Source organism: Adiantum capillus-veneris, chromosome 22 (assembly GCF_014529385.1).
Source record: "Adiantum capillus-veneris isolate H3 chromosome 22, ASM1452938v2, whole genome shotgun sequence".
Taxonomy (NCBI): domain Eukaryota; kingdom Viridiplantae; phylum Streptophyta; class Polypodiopsida; order Polypodiales; family Pteridaceae; genus Adiantum; species Adiantum capillus-veneris.
In genome coordinates this window covers 32,551,432-32,578,236 of record NC_140952.1, presented here as the reverse complement: position 1 = coordinate 32,578,236, position 26,805 = coordinate 32,551,432, and the positions used below count along the sequence as shown (strand labels likewise).

The 26,805-nt window shown below is 46.1% G+C and overlaps 1 protein-coding gene across 4 annotated transcripts in view; it reads left to right on the top strand.

Annotated features, from left to right (window-relative positions):
• LOC147429127 (DEAD/DEAH box RNA helicase family protein) overlaps positions 1-26,805 on the top strand; it is a 234,134-nt gene that overhangs the window by 47,960 nt on the left and 159,369 nt on the right. For 2 of the 4 annotated variants that reach the window (XM_086495196.1, XM_086495193.1), the window contains exons 4-5: positions 11,084-11,166; positions 11,256-11,400. The exons of 1 other annotated variant lie outside the window; for it this stretch is intronic. In XM_086495196.1, coding sequence (XP_086351322.1) covers positions 11,084-11,166; positions 11,256-11,400 — 228 coding nt within the window. The remainder of the gene's footprint in view (positions 1-11,083; positions 11,167-11,255; positions 11,401-26,805) is intronic. One more of the 4 variants, XM_086495194.1, reaches the window with a different exon arrangement.

The following is a 26,805-nucleotide window of genomic DNA, read 5'->3' as shown; positions in this document are numbered from 1 at the left end:
TGACAGGTAAATTTATATGTATATTCAGTGTATTATTAGAGGTACATACATGTAAAACAAAACATGTGTTTCAATTTCTTTGAGCCCCGAAATGAAACGTTTCAGAAACCTCGAAACCCCAAAACGCACGAAACCCCGAAACGTTTCATGTCACACTGTAGGTGTCTCTTTCTTTTAGTACATTGTTCGACTGGGACGTCGCATACTGGCAGCGCAGAGAGAGGCTCGTCCTGCTGTAACACCTGATTGGCAGGAGGTGGGTCTCACAGCTGAGTTCTTGGCAGCTTTTTGGGAGAGGTTGTGGGACTCCATACAGTCGAGGCGAGTCACTTTGTTCCAATGGCTGGTTGCACACCGAGCTACAGCAGTTGGGAGCTGGCTTGTACATAGTGGTCTCTCGGCCGCATGTGCAGCTTGTGACCATCTTGTGGAGAGTCAGCGTCATTGTCTTTGGGACTGTCCTTTGGCACAGCAGGTGTGGCTTCATGTTCTTCGACTGATGCCAGCTCTTTCCACAGCTCGGCAGTACACATGGGGAGCACGGGCCTGACACTTTAGTTTGAGCTATCCTCCACCAGTAGGATGATAGTGATGCAGAGGGGTCGACCTACACTCCAGCCTGCTACAGAGCTTACTCCACAGGAGTGGTGCAGTGAGAGAGAGGAGTGTTGAGAGCTCATTAGCGGCTTGACACTCTGGTTCATTTGGCGGGCCCGCTTCTTTCGCATCTTCGAGGCTCGCCCTGTACCACAGACTGTTCGGGATCTTTGGCTAGAGTTGATCCATACTCTCAGAGCTACAACAGTTGGGAGCTGGCTTGTACATAGTGGTCTCTCGGCAGCATGTGCAGCTTGTGACCATCTAATGGAGAGTCAGCGTCACTGTCTTTGGGACTGTCCTTTGGCACAGTAGGTTTGGCTTCGTGTTCTTTGGTTGATGCCAACTCTTTCCATTGCTTGGCAGTACACTTGGGGGGCAGCTGCTTGTTCCACTCTCACGGGGCCCGGCACTTCAATTTGAGCTATCCTCCACTAGCAGGATGATAGTGATGCAGGGGGGTCGACCTACACTCTAGCCTGCTACAGAGCTTACGCCACAGGAGTGGTGTAGTGAGAGAGAGGAGTGTTGGGAGCTCATCCGCGGCCTGACACTCTGGTTCATCTGGCGGGCCTGCTGCTTGCGCATCTTCGAGGCTCGCCCTGTACCACCAGCAGAGACTGTTCGGGATCTTTGGTTGGAGCTGATCCATATTGTCAAAGGACAGTTCGAGAGACTCCAGGGCAGCTCTAACCGCATGCGGGAGCGCAGAGAGGCTTTCCTTCGACTCTGGCGTCTTGGGCCTTTCTTCACCATGGTCCAGGGTGTGCTCAGATGGCACTACCGTCCACCTGTGTGGCTCTTCCCTCCTCCCATCTCTTGATTTAGCCTCATTGTACATATGCTGTTTTTTCATTGGGAGAGTCTCCCCATCATGATTGTTGTAGCCCTCTCTTGCAGAGGTGGTTGTAGCCCTATGGGCAGTTTTCATTAACTAATAGAAGGATCTTTTTCTCGGAAAAAAATCAAAATGGCGAGCATCCCGCATATAAAATACATAAATGTGCGAATACATAAGCTTTCCGATGTGAATAAAACTGCGTTTTCCTGTAATTCTTGAAAAACTCAAGAATAAACTTCTCTGCTCAAATTGTCCACAAATTGCAATACATGCTCAAATGTCTGCAAAGTAATGAAATATCAGCAAAAGCCCCAAATATTCATGGTCTAATTTCTGCAAATTTCAGCAATTTCAGCAAAAGCCCCAATTTTCCTCAACCTGTAAATGTAATTTCCACTTGTAAAGCATCAAAATGCTGTGAAATTGCTGAAATTTCAGCCACCTGTAAAATCCGCCTTTCTTCTGTGATTGATTTTGCCTGCTACTTCCTGTTGTATCACGAATAGAGACCCTTACAGTCTTAAAGCTTCATCAAGAAGCTGTGGACCGTAGTGAGAGGAGAGAGAAAGCTGAAATCGTAGAGAGAGAGAGAGAGAGAGAGAGAGAGAGAGAGAGAGAGAGAGAGAGAGAGAGAGAGAGAGAGAGAGAGAGAGAGAGAGAGAGTGGGCTGAAATCAAAGAGAGAGAAAACGCTTGCTGTTTGCTTCCCGGCGTAGAAACGTACGCAAAGCTGTGCTCTCATACCAGTTTGTTGGAGCGCTCGCAGCAGGAGGAGGGTAGTGCAGGCTGTTTTTGCACAAGACGAACATGAGAGAGAGAGAGAAGAAAAACGTACGCAGGTTATTTCATGTGCTGTGTGCACACTTTGCAAATCGTTATGTTTTATTATTGAGGGTACACACTATAGGGTCACTTTAAGTGACCCTAGGGGTGGTTCACACCCAAAGAATAAAAGAATGTATACAAGGGTGGCTAGAGGGCCTTTAGACCCAACACCTTTATGCATACATGCCAATGCCCATCTTTGCCAGACATCACATTCTCTAGCATGCATTACACCATACAATTCCACAATCAAATTTTGATTGAGTCATCTGATCTGCATCGGAGCCCTTGATATTCCCGCATAGCAATGTTAGCCATCACACCTAGACCACGCTGGTCGTGTTAAGACGTGTCTCAATGCAAGATCACATACCTAGGTGATCTCATCCAATTTGGAACCTTTGATGCACCATGCTTTACAAATTGCTTTACAGATGACTCAAAGTTCATATGTGCAAACACATAACATAAAGACATCTAGATTAAACCAAAACGCTACCTGGACTGAAGTCTGTGTCGCTCCCCAAGTCGTAGCTTGCGTCGCTCAAAGGTTTCTAGTTACGGCTCCCTAGACTGCAGCCTGTGGCTTGTGTCGTTCAAAGGTTTGAATCTACAACTAAATGCTCCCTAGACCGTAGCCTACATCGTTTAGACGCTCCCCAATCCACAACCTTTGTGGTCCAGAGGTTTCCAAAGAGCATTGAAACTAGCATTTAAACGAGAATCAAACAAGCTCAATCTGCAAAAAGGCAAGTTTAAAGCAGATAAATTGTACCTGGAACAATTTTCAAACACTATTCCCAAATAGTGTTCCAAAAATATCTAAATACGAAGCAGAACTAAAATCAATGGGGGTTGGTCTCTGTTGAGCGAACTCAAAGGACGATTGGCTTGCCATCCTGGATCAAATTGATGGTTCTGTTCCGTATCTGGATGCTAGCATGGTTCTTGTCATGCCCAAGGCACGAAGCTGGATTCCTACATCCGGATAGGCATCTTAAAACGCTGGTAGAGCTCGGCCTGCTTTCCACAACAATGAAAGCTTGTATCACCAAGAAATCATGAGGCATTAGCAAGCTATTGGTAGATCTTATACGTGGGTTACATAGTATGTCAAAGCTATGCAATAGCTATCAAAAGCTATCAATAACTATGAATAACTTTGAATAGCTATCAACTAGCAATCATTAGGTATGAAATAGCTATCACTAACTATCAAATAGCAATCACTAGCCATGAAATAACAATCACTAGCTATGAAATAGCTATCAATAGCTATCAAATAGCAATTACTAGCTATGAATCAGGTACAAAGATGCGTAAATATCTGAATCAACTCCTATTGAAGTTTTGGCTTTCTTTGCAGGAGGTTGCTTTGGTGTTTTATCACCTTCATGGGGACAGACATAGGAGGTGCGTCCCGTTTGAAAACATTCGAAGCATCTGCTTTCCTGCTACAAAGTTTCTCGTTGGCAGGTGGTCAAGCGAGGTCGTGGAGGTTGACTGGAGAATCTCAAGAATTGGTGCGTTGTTGTCGAGGTCTCCGTGGTCATCATTTTCAAGTTACCCCATTCTACGAGAAGCTGCACTTCAAATAAGGATGTCATGTAACTTAAGCAAAAATATTCTTGAAAGCTTATCAAGTCCTTGGAACGTGAGGCTTGGTAGCTATGGAACTCCACCACTGCATGGCATTGTCTTTGAGAAAATCGGCGGCTTGATAGATTTTTGATACTTCTATATAGTTATCTAGTGCGTAAATATTGTTGAACTACTGCATGAACTGGAAAAGCTTTCTTCCGATCTTTCACTTCCGAAAAAGTGAGAACTTTTACTGTAGATTCTTCATCTTTGAAGTCTTTGGGTTGATTTGGTGCCAGTCGTGTAGGTGGATAATAAGGGTAGGCATACGGGCTCTAGCCGTTATACCCAAGTTGCGGTGAGGGAGGTGGTGGCAAAGGGGCTAAAGGTTAGATGGTTGAACCATATTCTTGAAAACTCCCCCTCTTAGAATAGAAGACTATGTAGGTTATTGAGAGGAGGCCCTTGCACTTTTTGGTGCCAGAGGAGGAAAAGCCTGAGGCAATAGAGGTGGTGACATGTAGTTCCGAAAATTGTTGGAAGCTTTGTAGAATCTGGAGGTTCTGCTCAAGATGATTCGAGAGTATGTCACGGAGTTTTTGGAGGAGAAACTGCAAATACTCTGTAGAAGTGCTATCTTGTTTTGTTTGTTGTGGAAGGATCGATGTGCTCGTCAAAAGAGAAGACGCTTGAAGCTCTGATACCAATGTAACAAGAAGGCATCATGCGCGAATTGAAAAGAACAGATTGGAATAAACTTCTAGCACTTCAAACACAGCTGAACACACACACACACACAAAAAACGAGAGAGAGAGAGAGAGAGAGAGAGAGAGAGAGAGAGAGAGAGAGAGAGAGAGAGAGAGAGAGAGAGAGAGAGAAAGAAAGAAAGAAAGATTTTTAACGTCTATGTCAGGCCGAAATCGGCCTATGAGACAAATCAAATGTACGTGGTGTGTATGTCATCCGTCTATCGGAAAGACAAATGAAACAAAACTGATACAAAACTGAACTGAATGTAGGTAGTGGAGTATCTGAGGAGGGATGGAGCTCTATCTTTAGGGGTATATGCATGTCTATATGCTCAAGGTAGTGCAATCATGAGAATGCATCAAGCTATCTAGCTCCATCCTGTACTAATGGGGGGATGTAAGATGTGGTACATGGGCGGGTCTGGTGCCAAGGCTACCCGGATGAAAGCTGTCGGGTCGGCCCTCATTTGAGCCACTCGCTCCTCAGTGGCACGGCGCTCCCGGGCTCGGATCTCCTCGATCTGTCGGTGGTGGGAGCTCGCGCCCCTGTAGCCTGTGACTCGTGGTCGTCGTCTAGCTCGGCTCACCTCCGCCTGTGGGAGTGTCACTCCCCTCTGAGTGTCTGGTGAGGGAGGGGCGGCAATCCTCTGAAAGAAGTCTGTGAGCTGCGACTGTCTCCCCTCTGTCTGTGTAGCTGTGTGTGGCTGTAGTAGTGTGTCCCGATGGCTCTGTATCTCTAGTAAGAAACGTCCGAGCTGTCTCTGATCTCGAGAGTCGATGATCTCTCGGAGAGTGGGCTGTCCTCTGAATAAGGCCTCATACCTGCCTCTGATCTCAGTGTATGCTTTGCATCTACATACAAAGTGCTCCTCACTCTCCACCTCCTCTGTGCAGGCTCTGCAGACTCGCTCCTCCCTGGGAACACCAGTATGTCTCCCGATCTCAATCTCTAACCTGTGTGAAGCCACTCTCAGCTGACCAATCGCCACCCGTGAGCTATGTGGCATATATGTGTCCATGTAGCGTGGTCTCTGTATGAACCCCCCAGACAATATGGTGAGAAACTAGTCTCTGTAATCTGACATCCTCGTCCCCAAGCCAGGTGACTCCCAGACTCTCCTAGTGTATAGCTGCCACAGATCCTGTCTCAATACCAAGTTCCTCTCACTGCGAGAGAGGTGAACATATGGTGAGTGGGGGTCGTACTGGAATGGTGGTAGGCTCTCCATGTCAAGACCGTGTCCCTCAAACCATGCTCTGACCTGTGAGTACCATGCTCTCTCATGCCCACTCTCTGATAGCTGTATAGCTGCCTTAAATGCTCTACGAGTAAGTCTGTCAAGAGGTAGCTCTCTCATCCTCTGGATGAAGGAGACTGTCTGGAATAGTGCCTCTACAACCATAGGTGGTGTGGCGAGCTCGGCTCTAATAATGTCATGTGGCACTGTCTTCTTGCTGCGGAGCAAGCGTGAGATCATACATACCTGTGGCCTCTCAAGCTGTGTCCACTGGTCAGCTGTCAATCCTGGTGCCCATACTGCCGCCGAGTACATCAAGGCCGGGGTGACTAAGGTGTCGAAAAGCCACCCCTTCGTGCGGGGCTCCTGAAAGTGTGCCTGGTGGCATCTCCGCTCTAGCATGGCCAGAGCTGCATATCCTCGGGTGAGCCTGTCAGCAGCAGCCTGCCTCATAGTGAAGGGTCCTGGTAGGCTGGTGAATGTGATGCCAAGGTAGACATAGGAGGTGACTACATCAACCTGTCCTCCTGCTGCTGTGAAGGTGGCAGCGCTCCTCACTGCACTGGATGTGTGAAAGATCATAACCTTGGTTTTGCCAAGGTTCACAGTCAACCCCCTGTGTGTGCTGAATTCGTCCAAGGCCTCAAGATGGCGTTGCAAGCCCTCGGGTGACTCTGAAATCAACACAATATCATCAGCATATAACATGATGTGGACCGGAGTACCTGCCAAGTCGCTCCCCTCTCCCCCTGCTCGCAGTACGTAGTCGGAGATCTCGTCGATGTAGAGCCCAAAGAGTGTCGGGGAGAGTGGGCATCCTTGCTTAACACCAATGGTGCTAGCAATGGTCTCTGAAAAACCGCCTGGGCAACGAACTCGACCCGTCACCTTCTCGTAGAGAGCATATATGGCCCAAATCATCTCTGTTGGTACCCCAATGCTGTGAAGGCGCTGGAAGAGTCTCTCGCGTGGGACTGTGTCAAAGGCCTTGCGGAAATCCACAAAGCAGCAGTAAAGCCTCTTCTTCCGCGCCTTTGCCCCATCAATGAGGCAGCGCAGAACGAAGATGTGATCAGTGGTGGAGAAAGCTCGTCTGAAACCTGCCTGGCCTGGAGCTCGTAAACCCTCGATCTCTGCGTAGCAGCTGAGCTGTGCCTCAAGTACTGCTCCATATAGCTTGGCCATCGTGTGGCCAATCATGATAGTCCTGTAGTTTGCTGGGTCCAGGGTGTCGCTAGATTTGTGGATAGGCACTATGGTGTGCTGTGTCCACTCCTCTGGGAAGCCCTCCCCTATAGCCCGGTTGAAGACATGTGCAATCAACGGGGCTATAGTGGAGGCCGCATAAATGATGTGCTCACTCTGTAATCCAGTATGGTCAGCTGATCGTCTGTGCTGCATGCGGCGTATGGCCCTCTCTACCATCTGTGCTGTAAAGAAGGAGGAGCACGTGGGGCGTGGCTCGTGTGGCTGTGGGATAGGAGGCTGCCCTTGCACCTCATAAAGTCGCTCTGCATAATCATGCGATATCTGTGGATCCTCAATAGCTGTAGTCGGACGAGGCTCGCGCAGGGTGCGCCATGCCGTCGCGCTATCCATGCTCATGAATAGGCGGTATAGTTTTTATGGTAGCGAGGTTCCTTCTTTTAATATTCAGGATTTGATACATAAATCATATCCCCTTTCGTTAGAAGTACTAATCTACGTAGGTTTCTTGGTGGCTTATGCCGTGAAATTGCCTATCTTTCCCTTCCATACCTGGTTACCAGATACTCATGGGGAGGCACACTACAGCACATGTATGTTATTAGCCGGAGTGCTGGTAAAAATGGGTGGATACGGACTTATTCGAATTAATTTGGAACTATTAACTCATGCACATTTTTTACTTGGATCGTGGATGATGTTATTTGGAGCGATTCAAATTATATACGCCTCCTTAATTTCAATGAGTCAGCGCAATTTTAAAAGAAGAACAGCTTATTCTTCTATTTCTTATATGGGTTTTGCAACCATCGGAATCGGTTCTTTTACAGAGACAGGTATTAATGGAGCTATATTACAAATGATTTCCCACGGTTTGATTGGAGCTGCCTTATTTTTCCTCGCAGGTACCTGTTACGACAGAACTCGAACTTATCTACTAGATCAATTGGGAGGGGCTGCTATTTCAATGCCTAAATTATTTACCATGTTTAGCACCCTTTCGTTGGCTTCTCTTGCATTACCGGGAATGAGTGGTTTCGTGTCGGAATTGCTAGTTTTTTTGGGAGTTGTTACTTCTAATCAATATTCTTTTGCCTTTAAGGCGGGAATTACGGTGCTAGAGGGAGGTGGTACGGTATTAACTCCCATCTACTTACTATCAATGTTACGCCAACTATTTTATGGTTACAGGTTTTTTGACAAATCAAATCCTTACTCAATTGATCCTGGTCCAAGAGAATTATTTATTCTAATTTGTTTTCTCCTACCAATACTAGGTATCGGTTTATACCCAAATTTGATTTTATCTATTGGGAGTACTGAAATCCCTTCCCTCCCACTTACATGACTCAACGTTCTAAGCTAAAAAATGAGTACCTAGAGAATTTAGTACAAACAAATAAGCTTATTTGTACACCACCTCTATGGCATAGAAGCATGGGATAAAGAAAAGAGTTTCTTGGAAGGCTAATATAATAGATTCATACTGTACACGAAATAGCTGCAATTTTGTAATTGTTTTTATTTGCAGGAAATGGAGAGGCAGAAACAGACATTTGGAAAATACATCTATTTACTAGCAAGTCTGTTCCTTTTTCTCCTTTTAGGTTTTTGGAGTTATTTTGCTGCCCTGCTGCTCCCCCAATTTCTCAATGTAGTTAAAATTTTTGTCAATTAATCTTTTTTTTTTTTTCAAACCACTTTTTTTTTTTAATCTCCCCCTTCCTTTTTATTTTCCTTCAATTTGCCAAAATTAACCTTCTGGTCTTTACGCTAACCATCCGTAATTATGCAATCCAACTCCTAATAAATTGACTCCCAAGAAACAAATCCAAACTAAGAAAAATCCCATAGATGCTGCCGTGGCCGGTCCCTCCCCCATCTTTCTCTTATCCACCTTCGTATGAAGGTAAGTAGCATATACTAACCGAGTTACCAACGCCCAAGTCTCTTTTGGGTCGCAACTCCAGTAAGATCCCCGAGCTTCATTAGCCCACACTGCGCCAGAAAGTATACCAATAGTCAACAGAGAAAACCCCAAACTTATTGTTTGGCAAGCCCACTTATCCAAGCAATTAATCAATTGGCACTTCCGTGAGTTGGAGATGAGGAAGTAGGAATAGCTTTCTGCACCGGTTTGTTTCCACAGATTCTTACGAGGGTTCATAAAAAAAAAGAAAGATTGTTTTTCAAACTTGTGTTCCAAAGTTACACTACCTACCTTGCCGTAGAATAAACTTAATAAAGTTATTGCTAGCGAAGACCCACACAATGAGGTTATATAACTAATCAACATCGCACTTACATGCGTCATTAACCACTGAGACTGCGAAGCGGGTACTAACAACGTGGGGGAATGCATTTGCTGGGGAAGACTTGAAGTTGCGAAGGCGAGAGAGAGAGAGAGAGAGAGAGAGAGAGAGAGAGAGAGAGAGATGAAAATGAAATGTTATATTAACGTCTTCAAAAGGCCAAAGTGACCTATGAGACCTAAAAGTTACAATGTGGTGGATCTGATACAAAGTCCGAGTAACAAAAGTAACAAAATGAAATGAAAATGACAATGACAATATGACAAAATGACTACTATGGATCCTAAACTCCAAGGTGTGAAGTAATCAGCTAGTTGGGATAGCTAAAATCACAAGAGATCTAGCATCGGTCGCTGGCGGATCTCATCAATCTCCTCCATGGTCAGTAGTCTGACCGGGCGTTGTGCATGTCGGGCCAAAGTGATCCGAATCCTCTGATGCAGCCTCCGTCGGTGCTGTGTAGTCCTCCGTAGTCGCGGGCGTCTGGATGTCCCCAGCTCGGTCGCCCGATCGATCAGTGTGCCTCTGGCGTGAGGCGGCGAGCTCTGTTGTGGTAGTAACTCCTCCAGGTGTCCAGTGTCTGCTCTAAAGAAGTCTGTGATCTGTCTTTGATGCTGGCTAGCCTCTCCTCTCATCAGGCTCTCTCTGTGTCTGCGCAGCTCGAGCAAAAACAAACCCAAGCATCTCTGATCCTCGTACCGCATGACTCTGGAGAGTGGTCCAAAGCCCTCTCTGAACAAGCAGTGGAAGCGGCCTCGTATCTCGTAATAGACGGGGCAGTGGCATGTGTAGAGAGAGAGAGAGAGAGAGAGAGAGAGAGAGAGAGAGAGAGAGAGAGAGAGAGAGAGAGAGAGAGAGAGAGAGAGAGAGAGAGAGAATCCACGTGGTAGACATGGAGTGGCGTAGTTCCACTCCCAGAGCATTGGCTCCAAAATCCTGGCACCCCTTTCGGTGTTTCTTTTGTAATCCTTCAAACAGGCAAAATTGCCGGGGCTCGGGCTCTGTTTTCCCAAAACTTGGAATGCTGGAGTGAGCCTCCTAGTTACATATTTGAAGGCCCTTGGCCTAAAAGTATTTTCTTGAAAAGCTGTGCCCTCCAAAAGCTTTGCCGTGCAAAATCTGGCGCCCTCTGGGTTGTTCCATGAACTGGGGAAAATCCATATAGGTGACACGTCAGCAAGGCGTCCGCAATTTCCGGGCTGCATCCATACATATGCCATGTCAACAATTTTAGGGTTTTTAAAATTCTCGGCTGGCTTGTCCAATGTTAAAGGGTCTTTAGTGGCCCTAACCCCCTAAGGGTTGCCAGTCACCAACTTGTCCAATGTTAAAGGGTCTTTTAGTGGCCCTAACCCCCTAAGGGTTGCCATGTCACCAACTTGTGACATACGGTGCACATCCACAATGACTTCATGATTGATGTTTTGTCGTATGTCATGACATTTGGATGATATCGACACTTATATTTGGTTTTATCTCATAGGCCAGTTCTCTTTGGTCTTGACAGGAAGTCAAAAAAATGTCTCTCTCTTTGTGTGTGTGTGGTTAGTTTCTTTCTTTTTATCCAGACCTTGTATCAGATTCACCATGATGCAAATCTTTGGTCTCATAGGTCATTTTGGCATTAAGAAAACGCTAATATAACATTTCATTTCATTTCATCTCTCTCTCTCTCTCTCTCTCTCTCTCTCTCTGTGCATGTATGCTGTGGTTTTGACTTGTCAATCTTTTTAGAAAGATGATGAAGAGATTCTACAGAAAGCAATTGCTTGTGAAGCTGAGCGTGGTTTCCCAAACACTGTTGGACGAACAAAAAGGTATATTTAAGTACTTCAAAGTTGGTTTTTTCAGTTATGGAGATGATAGCTAATCATCGGGATTTTCCATCATTGTGTGGCTTTGGCAGATTCAGTGAATTCTTGGCATCAAAACTTCTCACTTTGTTGTATGCCAACTCCTCACACTCAAATAAGGGGCTGACTTTACTTTTTTACATGGCACAAAGTTATGAGAACATGGATGTCGACAATCGTGTTGTTATGCTTGACAAGGTAGTTGTTCTTTCTGTTTGGTGGATCTTTCTTGTAAGCCTGTACTTACTAATATTTGTAGCTTTCTCTCTTGGGGTTACTTGCAATAAGCTTGGATGTGGGTTTTTGAAACCTACTATTCTTTGCTGTCAAAAGGGGGAACTGGGGGACATATCTCTGAGCAGTTTACTTAATCGAAGGTCGATAACTGTCTGAAGTTCAGAATGGTCTTGGGATACAAATTACAGAAATGGTCAGCTATGTACATAGAAATGCAAATTCTGGGGCTATCAAAGAGAATGTACAAGTGTATTATAATTGAAGCGGAGGTTTTTTGGGGCCTTGTGTTATAAAGATAGGCAGATCTCTTAGGAATCACCCTCTGAGATGAGACCTTGCACTCTTTAGAGGCATACAGTATTTGCATTTTGTGCTCCAAGGATACATATAGAGTTCCTCTCACCCATGGACTGAGCTCAGTTTTGTACCTTGTCTTTTATTTTCATATCCAGAAAACTTTGAAAGTTGCTCTATTGATTTGTTTCATAGGCTGACTAACGTTGATATATTTTTCTTTCTTTCTGTGTCTCTTTCTTAGTCCAGGGGTAAAAGGCCTTCTACAGAGTTGTTCGGGATTTTGCATAGGAATTTATAGCCTATGAGATTGCACAGATTTAGTCACATGAGCTAGTTTTGAAATTTTGATGGATCGTTATGAACACATCTGAGGATAGAGGAGGCGATGGAAGGGGAGAGACATCTTTATGCTTACCAAGGGGAGGGATATATTATTGGTATATGACTTTCAATTCACAAGAGAACGACATGGTGACATGGGATGTCTCTGGTTTAGGTTTCATTTCCATAGTTTTTTGGAGGGAGCTCGAGGATTGAGTGAGCCTTGGGAGTAATGATGAGGAAGGACGCTAGATGTGGGTGTACATAATAAACTGGCGAAGACACGGCTAGTACATTAGTGTGAGGATTTTGGATAATCCTGTACTTCATAAATACTTCGTTACTTGAACATTCTGAACTTGAAGAACAAACTTGGAACTTAGAGCCTTGGGCACTGAGAACTCAAATGAGTTGATTGATTGTTTGAATGACGGAATGAAATTTTGTTATAGTAGGGGCCCACTTGTGGATAGACACACAATAGTGTGTCTAGTCTACTCCTCTGGGAAGCCCTCCATCATAGGCCTGTTGAAGATGTGTGCAATCATTGGGGCTATGGTGTCGCCTATGTAAATGACGTGCTCACTTTGTAGTCCTGTGTGGTAATCGAATTTGTGGTGCTATAGTCAGCGTATGGCTCATGCTTTTGTGCTTGTGGTGAAGACAATGGATATGGTAGGTCGTGGCTCGAGTGGCTCTGGGATCGGAGGCTACCCACGGACCTCATACAACCTTTCTGCATAATCATGCCATTCCTTTGGGTCCTCAATAGGTGTGGTCAAACGAGCTTTCTAAGAGTCCGCCATGTCGTCTATTATAGACTTGGACATTCCAAGCGAGACACACGAACAGAAATTGCAAAATCACCGAACTTTTTGAGAGAGAGAGAGAGAGAGAGAGAGAGAGAGAGAGAGAGAGAGAGAGAGAGAGAGAGAGAGAGAGAGAGAGAGAGAGAGAGAGAGAGAGAGAGATGACGATGATATGAAATGTTATATTAACGTCTTCAAAAGGTCAAAATGACCTATGAGACCAAACTGTTAGAGAGAGAGAGAGAGTCTCAACAGAGCACGGTGGAGTTCCGAGCCAAGACGCAATGGCCCCAAACACTGGCGCCCCTTTCGGTATTTCTTTATTATTATGCTCACAATGTACAACTCCCGAGGGTGCAACTCTCTGCGAGAATTTGCGTTTAGATACTCTACGGAAGAGTGACCCAAGGGCGCTTATAAACGTACAAAGGTTGCTCAAAAGTAGAGCCCCAAAAGCATCAGAATTACCCTCGACCAAATTATCCGGTGGACCTAGCTTACCATTATGTTCGTTTCTTGTGCATTGTGACCTGTTGGTAGCCCTGTTGGCCTCCTTTGTCCTCTGGCACCTCTTTTGAATCATCGGAATTCTCTGAACCATCAGCTGATTCCCGTGCTTCATCAGAACCCTCAGATGCACTTTCATTTGATTCCCTTTCTCCTTTGGAATCCTTTGATGAACTTGCATTTGGCTCCCTTGGTTCGTCGTAACCCTTAGACGCACTATCATATGATTCCCTTACTTCTCCAAAATCCTCTAATGAAGTTTCATCCGGTTCCTCTGGTTCTTTCTCTTGACTGGAAGACTCTTGCCCTATTGAGGGGCTTGTTTGTAGGATAAGTCAATGAGCCGGCCTGCGTTCCAAAACCTTGCTTGGCATTTCCCATAAGTAAGTGAATAGAGTCATACTTCTGTTGCAAACAATATTGTCGAATCTCTTTTGGCAAACCACAACAAAACTGCTCAATATGATCCCTCAAAGTGATCCTCCAAAACGAGGACACCAGCAAATAGGTATCCCAAAACCTCTCACAGTAGTCATCCGATGTGTCTTTCTTAGTTATCCTCAGATGATGCCAAGCCGTGATGACATCTCCTTCATATTCTTTTGTTATGCAAGCTGAAGTGAAAATTCTCTCGAATTTTTTACCCACTTCGTAGGTGCTTCTCTGCGTAACAACAGAGTAGACCACCATGTCTATGCATTTCCCTTCAAGTAAGATGCCGCCGTTTGCACCTTGGAGCGTTTCGAGAACCGACCTTTGGAGGAAGGCGACATCAAACTGCTGTATAAATTCAAGGGCTTGTTGGGTGTCTTGGTAGCCTGAAAACGTGTCAAACCTGACTATGTGACCCCCATCCTTGAACTCCTTGGTCTTCTTGTTTAATCTCTCACTGTCAGAAGAGGAGGAGCTCTTCTCCTTTGAACCGCTAGATGGCCTCTCATGCCTTCTAGACTTTTTCAAAAAATTGCCTTGTTATTTCTCCGTTTCTTCCGCCTTTTCTCATCCTCTTTGGAACTAGAGGACAACGTACCGTCAAAACTCTCCAAAGACGAAGAAAAATTTGGGTCATCCTCAAAATGAACACGCTTCTTGGATCTTCTTACCATAAGTCTTCCGGCCCAAGTAACCGGGGAATTCCATTGATTTCTTCTTCTTCCGAGAGTGCTTTAAGCCTTTCATTAACTGGTTCATCTTTGAAGAGCTTTGTCAAACTCTTTCTACGAGTATAGTTTCCCCTTTTTAGCATTCAGCTTTTCTTTGAGCTTTCTTCCCGCCTTGAGAGGAGAATCGATGGCCTCTCGCCATCTCGAGTGAATCGCATCAATTGGGTTATCCTTCAGATGCTTCACATATTTCGGGTTCTTGGAGTACTTGATCAATTTTTTTACAGACTTGTCAACCTACAGTTGACGTTTGTAATCCGCTCTGGCTAAATTCCTTGTTGGAAATTTATCAAAATCTCCGTTTGGTTTCTTTAGTTCCTGCACCAGGTTTGAGCTTTTCTTCGATCCCTTGTAGAAGGGATCGGATTCTCCATAGCAAAAGAATCGTTCTGAGCTCTGATACCACTGTTACGCTTGGACATCAAGCGAGAAATCAATAGCAACACAGGAACAGAAAGTGCAAAATCACCAAACTGAGAGAGAGAGAGAGAGAGAGAGAGAGAGAGAGAGAGAGAGAGAGAGAGAGAGAGAGAGAGAGAGAGAGAGAGAGAGAGAGAGAGAGAGAGAGAGAGAGAGAGAGAGAGAGAGAGAGAGAGAGAGAGAGAGAAATGAAATGAAATGAAATGTTATATTAACGTCTTCAAAAGGCCAAAGTGACCTATGAGACCTAAAAGTTACAATGTGGTGGATCCTATACAAAGTCAGAGTAACAAAAGTAACAAAATGAAATGAAAATGACTATGACAATATGACAAAATGACTAAATGACTACTATGGAATCCTTAACTCCAAGGTGTGAACTAATCAGCTAGCTGGGATAGCTAAAATCACAAGAGATCCAGCATCGGTCGTTGGCGGATCTCATCAATCTCCTCCATGGTCATTAGTTTGACCGGGCGTCGTGCATGTCGGGCCAAAGTGATCCGAATCCTCTGATGTAGCCTCCGTCGGTGCTGTGTAGTCCTCCGTAGTCTTGGGCGTAGTCTTGGGCGTCTGGATCTCCCCAGCTTGGTCGCCCGGTCGATCAGTGTGCCTCTGGCGTGAGGCGGCGAGCTCTGCTGTGGTAGTAACTCCTCCGGGTGTCCAGTGTCTGCTCTAAAGAAGTCTGTGATCTGTCTCTGATGTTGGCTAGCCTCTCCTCTCATCAGGCTCTCTCTGTGTCTGCGTAGCTCGAGCAAAAACAAACCCAAGCATCTCTGATCCTCGTACCGCATGACTCTGGAGAGTGGTCCAAAGCCCTCTCTGAACAAGCAGTGGAAGTGGCCTCGTATCTCGTAATAGACGGGGCAGTGGCATGTGTAGTGCAACTCTTTCTCAGGCTCTGTGTCACATAGGGGGCATGTCCAGGCCTCTGCTGGTACTCCGCTGTATCTCCTAGTCTCGATCTGCAGCTGGTGTGAAGATGTGCGTATCTGGCAAATAGCACATCGTACCCCATGAGACAAGTGGGTGTCCATGTACCTGGGCCTCATCACAAAACCGTCCTCCGTAAGCTGGAGAAGATGCTCTCTGTAGAAAGCCATCTTCGTGCCCAGCTCCTGTGCTGGCTGTATCCATGTCCTCCTCGTGTCTAGTTGAGTCAGGTCCTGGCGGATGAGCTTGGTGATCTCGGACTGTGTAAGAGTCAGAGAGGGTGCATCCAGTGAGTACTGGAAAGGAGGCAATCTGTCTATGCTGAACCCATGTGCCTGAAACCATTATGTCATCTCCCCATACCAGCATGCTGTATCTCCCTGCATGGCTAACTGTCGAGAGGACTCAAGTGCAAGGCGGGCATATCTGTCTCTAGGAAGTTCCCACACGCGGTGTATGAAGGAGATAGATCTGGTGAGCGCCTCAACCACTAGTGGGGGGGCAGCTAGCTCTGCTCTTACAATGGCACGTGGTACTGAAGCCTTGGCTCTAATGAGCCACGAGATCATAGAGACCAGAGGCTTCTCCATGTCCCCCCATCCATCAGAGAGAGAGAGAGAGAGAGAGAGAGAGAGAGAGAGAGAGAGAGAGAGAGAGAGAGAGAAAAGAAATGAAATGTAAAAATTGAAAGAAATCTGTAATCTTCCACTGTCGCTGGATCTGTATCAATGTGCCCCTCTTCAAGAGGTCCTCTCTGTGTTTGCGAATCTCAAGTAAGTATAATCCGAGGCATCTCTGATCTTGGTATCTTATGACTCTAGAAAGTGGCCCAAAACCCTCTCTGTATAGACAGTGAAAGCGGCCTCGTATCTCATAGTATACTCGGCAGTGCATATCTAATGTAGCTCTATCTCTGGCTCTATTTGGCACACCTAATCTCTAGCTGATGTGAGGATGTGCGTATCTGACCAATAGCACATCGTATCCTGTGGGATAGGTGAGTATCCATGTATCCTAGTCTGATCACAAAACCATCCTATCTGAGCTGGAGAAGATGCTCTCTATAGAAATTTATTTCATACCTAGCTCATGTGTAGGTTGTATCCATGTCCTCTTTGTATCCAACTGAATCAAGTCCTGTCTGATGAGCTTGGTAATCTCTGTCCTAGGGAGGGAGATGGAGGGTGCATCCAGAGAGTACTGAAATGGGGGTAGACGGTCCATACCAAAGCCATGTTACTGAAACCAAGATGCCATCTCTGTATACCAACATGATCGATCTCCCTACAATGCCAGCTGCCGCGAAGACTCTAGTGCTAATCGAGCATATCTATCTCTAGGGAGAGCCCAAGTGCTATGCATAAATGAAACTGATTGAGTGAGTGTCTCCACTACCGATTGTGGAGCAGTGAGCTCTACCCTAACAATGTCATGTGGTACTGAGACCTTGGCCCTAATCATTCGAGAAATCATAGACACCAAGGGCTTCTCCATCCATCTCCATCCATCAGTACTGCCAGCTCTGCTATGACGATCAACTGGGGGGCCCCATATCTCCACTCCATACAACATGGCCGAAGTGACCAAAGTGTCAAAGAGCCAAAGCTTTGTTTGAGGTTCTTGGAACTGAACCTGCGAACATATCCTCTCAAGTCTCCCCAATGCTGCATAGGCTCTGGTCAATCGCGTATCTGCTGCATGCCTCAGGGAAAATACTGGACCGCTAAAAACCGCCCCAAGATGAGTGTATGCATTTGCATACTCCACAATCTCTCGACCATATGTAAAAGTGGGGTCGGGCCTCCTTACCCACTGCGCCGTGATGTTTAACACCATCACCTTGGTCTTACCAAGGTTCACAGACAATCCATTGTCCGTGCAAATACATGCAATGCATCCAAATGACGCTGCATTCCCTCTGGAGAGTTGGAGATCAGCACGAATATCATCAGCATATAATAGCAACGGAATCCATGTCCTTGCAAGCCGAGCACCTCTATCACCCTCTGTATCTACATAACCTGAAAACTCATCTACATATATCCCAAAGAGAGTCGGAGATAGGGGACAACCCTGCTTCACTCCATTGGTGGAATGAACCATGTCGAACATCCCTGAGTAGTGCGTACCTGTCCTACCGTCCTGTATAAAGCTAAGATCCCCCATATGAGCTTTGTGGGCACCCCCATGTCTTGCAATCTGCGTATGAGTTTGGCTCGTGGCACTGTGCCAAAGGCTTTGCGGAAATCCACAAAGCTACAATATATCCTCCTGCCATGGTGTCTACCTGAAACTGGCCCGTAGAGCGGTGTGCTTTGGCTTTCACCCGAAACTTTACTTTAACTTTACAACACAAAGGAACTTCACGAATAAACTTGTGACTGAAATTCAACACTACAAGACATGACTTGGTAGCTAGAGCGCTCCCAAGCAGATAGCGACACCCTGTTGGCCCCAAAGACTGGCTTCCCTTTCGGTATTTCTTTATTCTTATTATACTTGAGAAAAAAACCTGTAAACTCCTACAAGATTTTCCACTTTTATCGGGCTAAAATTCCTCTATAGTTCATAGTGGTCTCGTACGGTCCCGTACGTTTTGTAAGTGTACGATGATGTGCGATACTAAACGAACTAAATTTTTTTATGATGTACTATGACGTTATGTACGTTCAAATTAAAAAAACCAAATAATTCTCAAGTCTAAGGCTTAGGCCTTAAAGAAACTTAACATTTGTATAGATTACAAGTTACAATACTACAATGTAAAGAGTCAAGACTCAAAGACTAAAGAGAATGAGCATTACATAAACCAAAATGATCATTGAAATTTGATAAGTAGAGAGTCAAGACTCAAGATGATACAAAAAAGTGGGGGGACCAAGTGGCAAGGGCTACAAAGTACTCAAAAAGTGGCACACCATGATAGAGAGACTAAATAGTAAAGTCTAAAGTAACTAGTCTAAGAGATTCTAGAATCTAGTCACTAGTCACTAGTGCTCTCATCATCTTCGTCATCTTCCTCTTCTGAGCCTTGCTCATCAACATCATCCTCTTCCTCACAAGAGTCGAAGGATGACGGCTCATAATCTCCATCACTAATGAGGTTGCCTTCATCATCATACTCTGGCTCTCGAGGCTCTCTATCCTCCAGAGTGATGGCCGCCACACAAGAGCTGCTTCCGGAGCCTCGCCGCACACAGGTCCTAGGAGCCTCCGTGGGTGTTGTTGATGCTCTGCCTCTACCTCTTGTAGCCCTGGCACCTTTGCCTCTTGTAGCCGATGTAACTCCATGGATGACGACCTTCTTGCGTGATCGTGTGCGAGAAACCCGGCGATCAATCTCCTCAAGCTCCAAGTAGAGCTCACGAAATATCATTTGCTCCTCAGGGTCTTGCTCTTTGTTGACACTCTTTAGAGTGTCAATCGTAAGTGTGAGCTCATCCACGTTGACCTATTTGACATTTACAACATTGGACAATGAAAACATAATTAGTATATTCAAACTAATTAAAGACTAGAGTATAGAAAATGGAGTGACTCATGATTATAGTTTATAATTTACACCTGTTGAGCCATAGGTATCTCATGCATAGAGTGCAACATGCGTAAATTGGAGCGACAAAAGATAAGTCTCTCTAATTGCTTCGTTGAGAGCTTGTTTCGGATTTTGGTGTGGATGAGGGAGTATGCGGACCAATTACGCTCACATGCTCCCGATGAGCAATCCTAAAACACATCAAGAGAGGCATAAGCTATAAGAGACTATAGTTGAAGAGATTAAGCACAAAATATAAAAGTTTAAGGCTTGTCGCTGAAGTAGCCACATGGCGGCAAAGCGAGTGGACGATGGCTTCTTCAACTCAAGGTCGGAGTAGGTGCGGTAAATGGCAAGCACCCTTACTTTGCCATTGATGAAAGTGATGATGGAGAGTGCTTGGTTGAGGATATCTGTCACCCAACCTAGCTCCCCTATGTCTTCAAAGAGAAGGTCAAGGCAATGAGAGGCACATGGAGTCCATACTATGGATGGAAATTCCTTCTCTAGCCTCTTACTCATTGCCTTGCAATTTGAAGCATTGTTGGTAATCACTTGCAGGACATGCTCCGCACCAACCTACACGAGGCATTTGTGACAAAAAGAGTTAAAACTTAAAAGTGAAAACATAGGACTCATTGGCAATTGCTCAAGACATAAAGGCTCGATTTACGGTTTAACCTCAAGAATGGCTTGGCGGATGTGCTTCCAAATGAATGCCCCGGTCACTTTCTTCCCTCTCGAACCCGCATCCACCGCCCGCAAGAAGTACGGTGCAAGAGGACAAGAAACAAGAATGTTGATGATGCCCCTCTTCTTGCGGTCGCTCCATCTGTCGGAGAGAATAGAGCATCCATACTTTGCCCAACCCGCACGTACGGGCTCAAGTGACTTGTCAATCCTTGCCCTCTCTTCATCAAGCTTCTTTGTTCTCATGTCGTGGTATGACACACCCGTCCCACCCTTCACATGGACCAACCGCCGCAATTGCTATGATCATCCTCTTCCATCGCTCCAACCGAAGAATGCTGAAGGAGAGATTGCATTCAATCACCGTGTGGGCAATCTCTATTTCTGCGATTCTTTGTCTCTCCTTGAGGAAAGACAAGGGGCCGGAGCATCCACCCACCAATTTTGCAAGAGGAGCTTGCTTTTCCATCTTCGGAGGCCGGCCACTATCACTTGAAGACCCCTTGGACTTCTTGGAGGAGGCACCACCATCACATGAGGCCGCGGTGGCACCGGTAGCAATGGACATAGTTGGAGAGGCCTCTTCCTCCGAATCGGAACTATCAACATCCGGCAACATGAACTCATCCGAGGTGACTCTACCCTTGCGTGTCTTCAATGGAAGATACTTTCTCTTGCATTCCGCAAGGATATCTTCGGGGATATTAGGACATGGGCCCGCTTGTCCTCCCATCTTTGTCAAGTGGATGATGAGACGGGTGACAGAAGAGGTCATACCTTTTGGGCAATATTTGCACCACCACTTGCAAGCGTTTTGCTTGCCCCCCACCCGCTCAAAATATCGGCAATGCTTCTCAAAGGCTTCATGAAGAGGAGGTGGCATTATGTAGTATGTAGCTAGTAGCTACTAGTATGATGTATGATGTAGAGAGAGAGAGAGAGAGAGAGAGAGAGAGAGAGAGAGAGAGAGAGAGAGAGAGAGAGAGAGAGAGAGAGAGAGAGGGCACTTGGAAGGATGGGGTGGGGGTGGGAGAAGGAGAGACCCAAGGGAGGTTGAGGGAGAGAGACCCAAGGGAGAGAAGATGGAGACTCGAGAGCTTGAGCCCACTTGAGAGCTTCAATGGAAGCACATGGATGATGAGAGGCTAGAGCATTGAAGGCTTGCATTGAGAGGCTTAGGGCTAGAGCTTGTACAATGTAGCTTGTAGTTGTAGGTTGTGTTGGATAACAAAGGGGAAGAGCATGTGAGAGTGTGAGCAATGAGCATGGCAATGGCCCATGGGCCATGGGCATTGGAATTGGCTTCAAAACGGCTACAAAATGGACGCCTGCAAACAGTCACAAGCTGCCAACGGTCATAAATTGTCGGAAAAAAATACCGTATGGAACGGGACGGGTCCGGTTGAACGGAACGGAACGTTCCGTACGACGTACGAAAACTACCCTGCCTCTACTCCAACCCGATTTCGGCAACATACCACAATAGAAGTCTCCACGGACAAAATCCCAAGCAAACATTGACTTTCCACGCACTTAAGAGCTCTTTGCAAAACCTGGCGAGAAATTGTGGCTCGCTGAATTGTCTGTTTTGCGCTCCGATCTGCGTGTCGATCACTTTTCTGGGTAGCCCTAGAGCTCTCGCACTTGTAGGGTCACTTGCCCATTGAATTAGACGAGATTCCTCGCAGGAAATCTCTCTAAATTGTCCTGTACAAGCACCCAATGCTTTCCTGAGGCTCCCCTGGTAAATAAATGATCCTAATGCTTTCACCTAATCCTCACCAAGCTATCCAAACCTGTCCATGGCTGTAATTGCAGGTTTTTGACCGAATTTCTGCAGCATAACGGCGCGAAAATCCCTGTAGGTCAAAGTACACGTCAAGGAGTCTTTCCCTTGCGGTATGGAAGCTTTCCAGTGAGCTGCAACTCAATTTCAGCATGCTGTAATTTTCTATTTTGCCACTACTAGGTGCCTACTGCCCTGTACACGCATCACAAGGCCTTTCCGAGGCTCCCCTGGCGATTCCCTGCAGTTTAGGTGCGAAACCCTAAACCTGCAGAAAAACACAGCAGGCTATAATTATCTGTTTTGAACCGTTTCGAGCAGAGCGAGCACGCCTACGCATGTCTCGGTGCTCCCGCACGCAATGGGGCAGTTCCCTTGTAAATCGGACGAGTTTTCACACGAGAAAACTCTCCGTTTTCGCATTCCTTTATGACGGAACTGTGCGTACCCGAAGGGGATTAGCAATTAGCTAATCCGGTTTTTGTACAGAAGGCTCTTGCCTTGGCAAATGCGCATAAAACCCCCATAAATGTACATGATCATCTGAGAAGCCCAACTAGTGGGGCATTACGATATGTGCAAAGGGGAGAGAGAGATGCAGGAGAGCAAATCGTCGTGCTACACAGAGTGGAGAAGGCAAGCTTTCCATTGAAGCTGTGATCACTTGCATCGACTACTCACACACACTGTAGCACTCACTTTCAGTCAAATCAGCCTCCTCTCTTAATTTGGACGCCCCCTCTTCATGCAAATCTGGCAGATGCATTTGGAGCCTCCATGTGCCCCTTATGCCTCTTTTGAGTTTATTCCCTAGTACCCACCAACTTATAAGTGTCGCGAGGGGCCTAAATGACTTTGAACTGAGCCTAGACACCCTTTTACTGCTCGGATTTTAGTGCCAATTGGCCCGAACAACTAGTGGTGACTTGCCCTTCCAGAGTGCGGGTGAAACTCTCGGCCATCGGCCGTTTCACATTGGCCATACAATGTCCGGCCATTTGCAACTTCAAAAAGAGGGTCCCAAAAATTAAATAAAAATCCTCGGAAAGAAACCAACAACTCAAGTTAGCATTTGCCACGTCCTCGTGACGCTACCCTCCTCAATAATGGCTCTGAGTGTCAATTTCTGGTCAAGAGTGGAGAAACCTCTCTTGAAACCTGCTTGTCCTCCTGCTAACCGTATGCCCTCTCTCTCTGCCCATCCACTAAACTCATGCTCAAGAATTGATGGATATAGCCTAGCCAGACTGTGACCTCCATGATGGTTCGTTAATTCCCGGGAAGCATAGGATCTCCCGACTTGAAGATAGGCACAATAGTGGACATACTCCAAGTCTAAGGGAACCCCTCATACATGGCTCTATTAAACATCATAGCAAGAGGGAGAGACGGCACGGTGCAGTTTCGAGCCAAGACGCACTGACCCCAAAGATTGGCGCCTCTTTTGGTATTTCTTTATTATTATATTCGCAAAGTACAACTCTCGAGGGTCCAACTCTCTACATCCAGATGCTTTGCGGAAGAGTGATCCCAAGGGCACTTATAAACGTACAAGGGTTGCTCAAAAGCAGAGCCCCAAAAGCATCAAATCGAAAAGCACTAGATCAAAAAACATTTACTCAAAAAGCACCATGCAAAGCTGCCAAAATCTTCCAGTAGCGTAAATCGGGGAAATTCATAGAGGAATGCCACGTTAGCATTGTCAGCGCAAATCATGAAAGTCGGTATAGCCTACCACGTGAGCATGTCATTGCGTTTTACAAAAATCTTAGCCAGAGATCAACCTTCTGATTTTTAGGGTTTTAGGCCGCTCGGCCGATGCTCCATAAGTTCTTTAAGTTGGTGGGTTAGGTTTTTAAAATCCTAACCCTCTCTTAGGCCCCTTGGCCCCAACGTCTTCAGTTATTCTGGGTTCAGTTTTCCTTGCCGTCTCGGCCAGTTCTTTCTAGTTGGGCATGCCATGTCATCACTTTGTGACATCTTCACACTATCAATACTCATGAATAGATGGTAAAGCTCAAGCTCTTTTGCCTCCTCAAAAGCTCGCCGCTTGGCAGCATGTGAGGGTCTTCATTTGTCTTCTGGTCTCTTGCCTTGTAGTTCTTTCTTTCCAAGAGCTCTCTGTGCTAGGGTGTAGTAAAGCCGTCTTCACTCATCATCATACGGCGGTTCTATGGCATAGTCCGCAGGTTTTTTTTTTGGGCTGGGGGGGGGGGGGGGGGGGGGGGGGGGGGGGGGGCAATGTGAGTAGTGTGTGGAAAGGAGCTGAGGGTTGATGTGTGCAAGACATATGAGAATTGGGAGGTGAGTGCGGACAATGGTGCGGATGTGTCAAGCCGACAAAGGCCCTCATGAACCTTTTCTGAGTAGATTGTGGCTAGTTCTTGTGTGAAGTGGATTGTAGAGTGTGGAGTAGGTTTAGAGGGGCGTGGGAGATGGTCGCTCTAGTGAAAGAAAGAGAGAGGTAGGCACGGTCGGCTTCAAGGGGGATGGATGGGATGGTGAAAGAGCTAATGAGATGTCCCAAGGTGCCATAACATAATCCACTGTACTCCCCCCCTCGTCTGCGACTCCATGTGGCATCATGCATGTCAGACCTCTAGATGTAGGCCAAAGTGCCATCCTGTGATATATAAGGAGACAATGCTAGGAGTCCAATCCGAGTAAATGGCGTCCATAGGAAGTGGGGTGGGTTGTGTCTGCTGGGGCTCGGTGGATGAAGTTTTCCTTTGTAATGTGTGGTATTTTTGGATCCTCAAAAGCATAGGTCTGACACTGCTGGCTGCATGTCTGGGCATTGAAGTCTCCCATGAGGAAAGTTCCCCAAGTGCAGAGTGCTCCATAATCTCCTTCATCAAGCATGTGTGTGGTGACCCCCCCCCCCCGCTGGCGCCACACACAGACACACACACACACACACACATCCCCACCCTCCTCGTTCTCAGTGGTAGCAAATATGGAGCTTGTGGGTGCAAAGTATCATAGGGCAATGTATATAATCTGCTTCTATGTAATCTCTAAGCGGATCCAATTGAAATGGGCCTTTGGATCTCGTGCTACAATTTGTATCTTGCTGTGCCACCTTGTTTGAAGAGAACAACCATACTTCCAAGACCTGGGAAGTGTTTTGGCATGTACACTTTCGGTGGGTGGACCCCCAGTGGAATCCAATGGATCCTCGGTGGGCCCCTTTCTGGGCTCTCGCGTGTCTTTGTGAGTAGGACAATGTCTCAACTGCTCATCACTTCCTCTAGTCGCTCTGGGTGTGTCCATAGATCACCATTGCAGTTCCAAACTGCAATGTCAATCTCCTCATGCTGTGTCCCATAGGCCACGAGTCCCTATGCAACAACCTTGTCATCAATGATGACCCAGCCATTGTGGTATGAGGCCTTCTTTCCTTCTTTCCTTCTTGACGAGCTTTGAGGACCCTAGGCATGCATGTCTGTTTATGTTCTACTTGTGATGGTGTGAGGTCGTCATCTAGGTAGATGGGTGTCTCAACTGCTCATCACTTCCTCTAGTCGCTCTGGGTGTGTCCATAGACCACCATTGCAGTTCCAAACTGCAATGTCAATCTCCTCATGCTGTGTCCCATAGGCCACGAGTCCCTATGCAACAACCTTGTCATCAATGATGACCCAGCCATTGTGGTATGAGGCCTTCTTTCCTTCTTTCCTTCTTTCCTTCTTGACGAGCTTTGAGGACCCTAGGCATGCATGTCTGTTTATGTCCTACTTGTGATGGTGTGAGGTCGTCATCTAGGTAGATGGGGGACCTATGATGCTCGTAGAATCACCCTCTTTCCAATGAGACCTAAAACCCTAAAACTAGCAAAAATGTGCAAAAAACAGTAAAAAAACCACAAGAACAGTCACAAAATTAACAGAGACATACAACCTTAAAAAACAGTAGAACACAGATAAACCCTAAAATACAGCGATAGCACAGACGAATACCTAAAAATCAGCAAAAAACAGACGCAAAATCCAAAAAAAAAAAGCAAAATCCTAAAAACCAGCACAAAACAGTTTCAAAACTCTAAAAAGCAGCTAAAATCTCAGGCGAAAGCCTAAGAAACAGAAAAAAAATCAGACAACCCTAAAAAGAGAATTGATTTGAAATGAAATGTTATATTAACGTCTTCTAAAGGCCAAAATTACCTATGAGACCAAAGAGTTACATCATGGTGAATTTGGTACAAGGTCTGGATAAAAGAAAGAAACTAACTAAACCAAAACACTAGTAAATCTGTAAAAGGTGGGTATCAAGAGCCTGAAGGGTACATATACAACAGGCGGGTGTGTGTATATGAGAGAGAGAGAGAGAGAAAGAAAGAAAGATTTTTAACGTCTATGTCAGGCCGAAATCGGCCTATGAGACAAATCAAATGTACATGGTGTGTATGTCATCCGTCTATCGGAAAGACAAATGAAACAAAACTGATACAAAACTGAACTGAATGTAGGTAGTGGGGTATCTCAGGAGGGATGGAGCTCTATCTCTAGGGGTATATGCATGTCTATATGCTCAAGGTAGTACAATCATGAGAATGCATCAAGCTATCTAGCTCCATCCTGTACTAATGGGGGGGTGTAAGATGTGGTACATGGGCGGGTCTGGTGCCAAGGCTGCCCGGATGAAAGCTGTCGGGTCGGCCCTCATCTGGGCCACTCGCTCCTCAGTGGCACGGCGCTCCCGGGCTCGGATCTCCTCGATCTGTCGGTGGTGGGAGCGCGCGCCCTGTAGCCTGTGACTCGTGGTCGTCGTCTAGCTCGGCTCACCTCCGCCTGTGGGAGTGTCACTCCCCTCTGAGTGTCTGGTGGGGGAGGGGCAGTAATCCTCTGAAAGAAGTCTGTGAGCTGCGACTGTCTCCCCTCTGTCTGTGTAGCTGTGTGTGGCTGT